This window comes from Rosa rugosa, chromosome 6 (genome assembly GCF_958449725.1).
Source record: "Rosa rugosa chromosome 6, drRosRugo1.1, whole genome shotgun sequence".
Lineage (NCBI taxonomy): Eukaryota > Viridiplantae > Streptophyta > Magnoliopsida > Rosales > Rosaceae > Rosa > Rosa rugosa.
The window spans coordinates 38,458,286-38,466,975 of record NC_084825.1 but is presented as its reverse complement, the minus strand read 5'-3'; the positions used below and the strand labels follow the sequence as shown (position 1 = coordinate 38,466,975).

The window sequence follows — 8,690 nt, the reverse complement described above, 5'->3', positions numbered from 1 at the left end:
TCTTTCATTTCTCTCTCGCTCTGCACATCTTATCACTTGATATGTTGAAGAAATTGATGGTTTAGTTTGCATGCATGATGCATTCCATTCCATATGTATCCTTCTCATACTACTATTGGTTCGACTTTGAGTCCAACGTTTAACACAGACATATGTGGCTTTTCTATCTTTCTTCTTTCAATCTTTAATATTGGCTTGCTAAGTACTATCTGAATCACCACATTGTTAAAACATGGTTAATTTGCATCCAAAATCATGTTACATTCAATGACTAATGAGACTAGAGACGAATTCTCTTTTGTGTTTCTAATCTTAATTGTTACATAGGCTGAATATTTGATACTAGAGACCAACTCTCTGACACCGGAGCTTCCCGTTTACCCTAACAAGAAAACATAGAATACTCCTTTTGCCTTTTCCTTGACAGATTCCCACTCCAAGTTCAATCTTTGTCAAACAAATAAATCAGACAAATGCACAAATATATGAAACTCCACAATTCAAACAAGATCACATAAAATTACATAAAGAAAGAAAATCCAAAAGTACATATTTCACAGTTTAACCCCAAAATCCGATCAAGGTTGGGGCCTTTTCATCCATCCCAATTGTGCGTTTGATGAGATTATTGTCCAAAGCTCCGACTATGTTAGGGGAATCATCTCTGAAACTTTGTGCACCAGGTAGCACATCTGCTTAAAGAGGTTGGCCATTTCCTCATAGTGCTTTATTTCTTGCATGTATCAGCGCATATACTGCTTTGTAAAAGATCAATTTATTACTTAGGAATAGATCAAGTTCCTGGTTGACATTTCTTATAAGTTTTTTTTTTTTTTTGACTTTGTCAAGGGGAACCTAAAGGAAAGAGGTTGGCCATGGCCATTTCCTCATAGTGCTTTATTTCTTGCATGTATCAGCGCATATACTGCTTTGTAAAAGATCAATTTATTACTTAGGAATAGATCAAGTTCCTGGTCGACATTTCTTATAAGTCTTTTTTTTTTTTTTGTGACTTTGTCAAGGGGAACCTAAAGGCTTCCTAGGCCCAAGATAAACCCCTGTTAAACAGCGACAAGTGTGGCCCGTGGTCCATCATTGTACCGATACTGTCCCAACTTAACCACTCCGATAGGTGTTGGGTTTTAATCACAAAAGGTCTCGGTACAATTTGGTGAGATCCACCCACTTATAAGTTATATTTTATTTGTCACTTTTCTAATGTGGGATCTTTCCTCTCCAACACGCCCCCTCACGTGCAACCTAACTCTAGGTCTGCACGTGAAATTAATTAATCCAATTTCCACATTGGAAATTGGGACACAAGTCTCATATCGGAGACTTGGTCAATACAATTCAAGGCCCACATTGGACACTTGGTAATTTCAATGGCAATACAAGGAACCCCAATTTGGGCTCATGATATGTGCCTACGTGGAGACGCAATTGGAGAATGACCCGCTCTGATACCATGTTCAAACATAACAAAGACAAAGGGAAAGTTTGGGAATTTCTGATGTATTGATCTTCTCTAAAGATGGAGTACATATACTAAGTATACACATCCCTAATAGGAAACTAATTACACCGTAATATTCTCCTCCTTAACTACATGATATCCTCCTTAGAGCAACTTTACCAGCCTCGCCAAAATTGATTCTACGCTATTTTAGCGAGCGTGAGAAGCGGAAAATAGCAAAATCAGGCCTCCAGCAGACTCGCTATATCGTTCGCCAAAATGGTTTTCGCTACTACGCTCGCCAAATCTAGGAGAGGAGAGAGAAATTCAAGACGCTCGCTATCTCCTCCAACGGGCAAATTCGTTCAAATTCAAACCTCTAGGTAATCGTCTTCCTCTTCTCTTGCCTTTCGAAATCCTTGGTGTTCTTCGATTTCAAAACTTTTTGGTTTGGGCGACGGAAATTTGTGGTGAAATTCATAAACCCTGAAAAAGGGATTTGGGGCTATTCTCGTTTTTTGTTCGGTAAGCATGAAACTTGTTTGATTAATCATATATCTAGAATCACTGCAATTTCTTGGAACTTGAGTACGTTGGTGGGTATCATATTATGGGTGTAAATCAGATTTGAATGAGATTAATTGATGTTTTACTCAGTGATATGCTTTTATGTCTTTAATCTGTTGCTTCTAGAGTCTTGTCTATCTATGTGTATGCTTTGGACGATGGTTTTTATAACATATCATGCCTATATGTATATGTTGTGGAATTAAAAGATAAGTGGGAATGAATTAGGGCTGGGACAGTTCGGGTTTGCCGGAAAAAAAACAAGAACCGAGACCGAACCGACGGGGCAAAATTCGGGTCGGTTTGATGATTTCTAAAGTCTGAAACTGAGCAAAACCCGAACCGACATGGATCGATTCGGTTTCACGATTTTTCGGTTCCATTTATGCTTGAATCTGATCTAACTCTATTTGAAACCCAACCTCTATAAGACAGAAATAATTGGTACAAAGAATTAAAGAAGAAGTGAAGAAGGAGGAGGAAGAGAGAAGAAGAAGAAGGGTCGCGGCGAAGAAGTGAAGGAGGAGGAGGAGAGAAGAAAAACTGAAAAAGAATGGAGGAGGAGAGAAGAAAGAGAATAGAGAAAGAGAAGGGGAGAGGCGGGTGGCTGACACTCCAGAGAGAGAGAGAGGATGAGTTTATAATTTAATAAAAGAAGAAAGATGCAAGTGCAGCAGAGAAACCAAAAAGATGGAGAGAGAGGATGAGTTTTATAATTTAATCAAAGAAGAAAGAGGCATGTGCGGAGAGAAACAAAAAAATGTATATGTGGATGGGTGGGCCCGTGGGCACCTCAAGATGACAGTAAACATTAAACAAAGCAAAATTATACAACATTATTGTAAAACCATCTCGGTTCGGGTAAAGACAGAAATTAATTATGGGAATCGGAACCGAACCGGCTGCTAGCATAGGGAACCGAACCGGAGCAAAATAGCTAAATTTATGATAGAAAACCGAACCGAACCGACCAATTCGGATCGGTTCGAACCGGTTCCTCGGTTTTTCGGGTCTAAAGTCCCAGCCCTAGAATGAATTGAGAGCTGATGATTACGGGAATGCATTGAGAGCTGATGCCTATATGTATATAGATCTTTTCTTGGCCAGTCTATACTTGATTTGATAATGCAAACCATAAAAGAAGAAGTATGCAGCAGCAAGATGGTCTAACTTGGTTATTTTATCACATGGTGTCTGGTTTTGTTCTTCATCTCTTCTAGTGGTGGAGGATTGTTATATAATTTGACCTTTTCATTGTGGGTTTTTCTTGGAGTCATGTTTTAGGTTATAAACTTATAATGGGATTTGCTTAGGGCTATGGACTATCTCTGCTAATTTGGTTGTGTGTCCTTATTTATGTGTTCTTTCAGTGCTTGTCTTGATGAGGTGCTTGGGTTGTTTCCCTGGGTTAATATATATATATATATATATAGAGAGAGAGAGAGAGAGAGAGAGAGAGCACAAGCTTTGACATGTTCTCTGAATGCTTTCTTATGTTGATTATCAATTCCTATACATGTAGATGGATTCTGCTCAAGTCCCCCGTGTTGCAATAGATTTAGGAGAAGATATTTTAAATTATGCCAATATCCTCAATGGAAGCTCAGGGCATAATGATAATATGTTTTCAAAGTTTGGTTATCCTGCATCTGGTGATGCTATTAGCTATAGTCAGAACCCTATTCAAAGTCAAGTTGTTGTTCAAAGTGAACCCAAAACCACAAAGAAAGCTAAAAGAGCCAAGAATTTCTCCATTCAAGAAGACAACCTTCTTGTGTCTGCCTGGCTCAATACTACCCTTGATCCAGCAATAGGAAATGATAAAAAAGGTGCTGCTTAATGGAAAAGAATTTGGGAGTATTTCTATGATGAGAAGAACTTTGAACTAGAGTGTGATCGTAATCAGGGTTCTCTCATGCATCGCTGGTCTGGAATTCAACTGGATGTGAACAAATTTTGTGGCTATTATGCTGAAATTGAAAGGACAAGAGCAAGTGGTACAACTGAACAAGATAGGGTAATCTAAATTACCAATGTGATATATTCCAAGTTACATATTATAGAATAACTAACTCTATTTTGTTTTTTATGTTTGTTCAGATTGTGGAAGCCAAACAAAAGTTTAGGAGGGAGCGAGGATACAACTTTACATATGAGCATTGTTGGCATGTGTTGAAGTTCCACCCGAAATGGAACTTGGAACTCTCTAGGAAAAAACCAAAGAAAACTCATGCTACGGTTCCTGCTACTTCGTCTCTTATCACTCCATCTGCTAGCCCAGATACAATAAATTTAGCTGATGGCAATGTTGAAGGCAATGAGTCTCCATGCTTGGAGAGGCCTATAGGCAAAAAGGCTGCCAAGACCTTGGCAAGGAAGGCAAAAGCTAAAGAGAAAGTGGAAGCAGCCCAATCTGAATTAGGAGACTATTATGCTCTGAAAGTTGAACATGCTCATAAGGAGGATGAGCAATTTCAACTGATGTATGATGCAGAACAAGAGAACATTAAGCTGAGGAAACAAGAACTTGAAATTCAAGTTCAAAAAGAGGATAATGCAATAATGGCAATTGATACTTCTACAATGGAACCAATGCGGGCAGAATATTTTAGAGGACTTCAACAGGAAATCATAGCAAAAAGAGCTGCTAACGGTAACTAGTTTGGAGTCACCTGTGAAGTGCGAACTAGATGTCAATTCATTTTTTGGTGCAAATCTCTTTCTTTTCTCATTTTTTGCTGCTTTGAAAGTGATAGAAGCATTTTAATGTGATATTTTAATAGTTAATTCCTCACATTTTGCTTAGTTAATTCCTTAACGAATCGATTTTTAATTCAATTTTTATTTTTAGGTACATTGGAGTAGATGATGATGAAATAAGTGTTAGGTCCATAAAATGATGGAGAAAAATGGAAATGCACTAAAAAGGTCAACTTTACACATTTTCCTACTCCGGCTAGGAGAAACCAAGCCAAGCAAGGAAGAAGGAGCGACCACCTGACCAAATGAACTTCAAATGAGCTGAAACCTTCCAGATCCATTCTAGACATCCTAAGAAACATTTCTTATGAAGAGTGCAAGAGCCAAAAAGAAGTGGAAGACCTTCAAACAGTCAGCCCAATTTTCTGCAGAAGCAAAACTGGAAAACTGGACCTGTAAGGAGTCCAGCAGAAATTCCGGCCCAAACACATGGAGATAAATTCTGAAAATTTTACAGAATGATCTACACTCATGATGGATCATTTCATATGAAGAAGTCACGGGCAAAATCTGAAGTCTTGGTGGAGAATTAATTGAAGGAAAAATGAGTAGAAAGTGACTCAAACCTAACAAATTCCATTAGTGTTTAAATATTCAAACCTAACAAATTCCATTAGTGTTTAAATGCTCAAACCTAATAAATTCCATTAATGTTTAAATGCTCAAACCTAACATATCATCATTTGTTTAAATCCAAATAGTTTTGCTTGGTAGCCTATAAATAGAGGCTACAACAAAGAAGAAAAGACATTCCTTCATCCATTCCATTTTCTTTGTCTCTCCATTTCCTTTCCATTTTCCTTTCCATCCTCTAGTTTCAAGTTTAGTCATCTCCACGAGTTCAAGCAAGGCCAAAGAAGAAGAAGAGAAGCCGTGAGCACTTCCATCCATAGCCATCCTTGAAGCTTGCTTTCGAGTTTCAAGAATCCACAACGTGAATCATCCATCTCATCTTCATCCACGGTGTAATCCTATTCTCCTTTGTAACCTTTGCTTTGAATTTCGTTGGTTATGAACTAGTTGACATATATGTTTGAACAAAGTATTATTTCTGGAATTTTTATGATTAATTGAGAATTTTCAGATTCATATATTGTGATTCGAGAGTTGCTTATGTGGGTTTGTTTAATTAAATTTGCGTTATAGATAACTTTTGTATTTTAATCTTATGTGGTTGCAAACACTTAGGGTTTCGATATGAATGGTGCTAGGTTTAAGAACATGAAATCGACTTTTCGTTTTGTGTAAACTTGAATCAAAGTAGTAAAGGTTTTGTACAAAGATCGAATTTAATTAAAGAGAATTGCAATTAGGTGGACTTTTCCATACTAAGTTGTACACTTGAGTTGATAGCCTTTCTCTATGTGTAATGCGTTAAACATGACATGATTGACTAGCTTTCTAGGGTTTGATTGCATGTTTGATAGGATTAATCTAGGTGCTTTCGCTTAGGTTAATTAGCATTGAAAAGTAAAAAATGGGAATTCATTTGCTTTCGAATGTTTCACATGATCAACTCCTTTCTCATGACTTAGATGAACAATATTAGGGTTTGAATCAATTTTAATCATAAGTTTCGGTTTTGATCTTTGTTCCTTCATTCCATTCGTATTTTTATGTTTTTGCATTTTAATTGTTTTTGTTAACTTAGTTTCATTTTCGAAAAAACCAAAAACAAAATCCCCCCTTTTCGTGTAAAATGTTTATATTTTGTGAATACATTTGTAAATATTATACTTTGTTTTAATTTTAATTGTTTAATTGTTTGACAATGACAGGTGTACCCTCAATCCCCGGAATAGAACGATCCCTATTTGCTTATACTACTAACGATCTTTTCAGGGTTAAATTATGCGCTTGCTTTGAGCGTATCAATTTTTGGCGCCGTTGCCGGGGATTGAAAAATCACTTGTTTTTGTTTATAATTGTTGTATATAAACTGTTTGATACTTAGTTTAAATTAACTAGGTTGTTTTTTTTTATTGTTGAATACGAGTTTAATTGTGAGTTGTAAATTAAAGAAGGAATAGGTGAAGTCGTGTTTATTAATATTGGCCTAAACCCCTTATTGGTACCTAGTTCAGGTCCCTTATGGTTGAGGGCGGCCTTTATTAACATTCATTGAACTGTCTAACACACTTAGGACCTTTTACATCCTAGTAAGAATATCCTATGTGAGATGGTGTCTAGGAAGGGGACAACGTTCATGACGGGTTTTTGAATCCAGAAGTGCTTATAAATGGGCTTAGCTCATGCCAAAATGGATTTTTCCTCTCGTGTTCACCCTCCCCTACCTGGCCATTTCAGTAAGGTTGCCCAACGGATGTAGGAGGGACTTTGTGTCTAGACGACTATACTTGGGCCGCACGTCCACTTGATTTACCGCTTGGAATTAGATTTGATATCAATAATGTTTATAACAAAAGAAATACTTGTGCATACTCTTTACGTGTAAATTATTTTGTTGTTTCACACTTTATACTTGTAAAAATACTTTTTACGTTTTATACTCACTTGTGTACTTAACTTGTGTCTTATGTACAAAATACTTGTTAATTATACTTGTAGTTTGTAATTCATAGTTACTTGTTTTTTTTTTTTTTTTTTTGTATTTCTTTGTTAATATTAAGTTACTAACTTTATTTAATGTAGGTACCGTCTGGCTGCAAGACGTAAAATACAAGCGCTGCTTGGGAGGCAACCCAATTCAGAATATAATCAGATTTGCTTTCTCTTCCCCTTTTACTCCTCCATTTTCTTTTTGTTTTAGTAGTTATTTTCGTAAATTCCATCCCTATATGCTTACTTATTTCATTGCATGCTTTTAATTGATTACATTGAGGATAATGCAATATTTAAGTGTGGGGGAAGGGATTTATATTTTTGTCTTTCATTTTGAATCCTATAAATATTTTTGTCTTTCATTTTGTGTCCTATAAATATTTTTGAGTCCTATTTTTTTTTAATAATAATAAAAAAAAAAATTAAAAAAACATAAAAATAAAAATAAAATAAAATGCATTCATTCAGTCTTATTAAATTCAGCTTTTTACAAAAAAAAAAATAATAATAATAATAAAAAAAAAAATTTTAAAAAATAATAATAATAAAAAAAAAAAAAATGCATTCATTCAGTCTTATTAATTTCAGCTATTTACAAAAAAAAAAAAAAAAAAAAAAAAAAAAAAATAATAATAATAATAATAATAATAATACTCTATACTAAGCCATGTCTGCATCTCTGTAGGAGTTGAGGCTGAGCTCAAGGGAAATGTGAGAGCCACCGCCATAACCGCTACCTCTCTCGGAAGTAGTCTTCATGATGCCCAAGATGTCCTCACCATGCATGGGGAACAATGGAAGGGTTTCAATCTCCTGGTGATCTCCTCCTCGTTGTTGTAGGGATGTTTGTCCTCCTGTTGTGCCAAAAGAGTTGTACTGGTATTAGTGTTGAAGTGTGAGGAAGAATATGAAACAAAATTTAAATCAAGAAATCCTTCATTACCAGTAGAATCAGTGGAACCAAAGTTGAGATTAATGGATCTACCATCATCAGTAGAACTAGTGGACCCAAAATTGATGTCAATGGATCCACCAGCTGGCCCAAAATTGATGTCGATGGATCCACCAGCACCAGTAGAACCAGCTGGCCCAAAATTGAGATCAATGGATCCACCAGTACCAGGAGAACTAGTTCCCATGGGCACTTGAGCAGCCTGATTGCACCTCTTCATCTGCTTCTCTCGAGCCCTGACATTCTGGAACCAAAAATAAATGTTCTTGCCCTCAACATGTCCATACTGGTTCAGCTGGAGACAGATCTCATGAATATGCTCTGTAGTTGGGCGCTTAACTCCCTTGTCGTAGTAAAGATCCTTGAGGATCCTTATTTGATCTGGAGTAGGAA

At 36.4% G+C, this 8,690-nt stretch overlaps 1 protein-coding gene across 1 annotated transcript; it reads left to right on the top strand.

Annotated features, from left to right (window-relative positions):
- The first annotated feature begins 1,754 nt into the window (after window positions 1-1,754).
- Window positions 1,755-4,713, top strand: LOC133718895 (uncharacterized). The gene is made up of 3 exons (XM_062145772.1): window positions 1,755-1,839; window positions 3,930-4,040; window positions 4,124-4,713. Exons 2-3 carry the CDS (start codon window positions 3,939-3,941, stop codon window positions 4,682-4,684), a joined length of 663 nt encoding a protein of 220 aa, XP_062001756.1. The 5' UTR covers window positions 1,755-1,839; window positions 3,930-3,938; the 3' UTR covers window positions 4,685-4,713.
- The last annotated feature ends 3,977 nt before the right edge of the window (window positions 4,714-8,690 follow it).

Coding starts and splice junctions, on each gene's coding strand:
- LOC133718895 (XM_062145772.1), top strand. CDS start 3,939: ATGCATCGCTGGTCTGGAATTCAACTGGATGTGAACAAATTTTGTGGC. Junction 4,041..4,123: donor GTACAACTGAACAAGATAGG/GTAATCTAAATT, acceptor ATGTTTGTTCAG/ATTGTGGAAGCCAAACAAAA.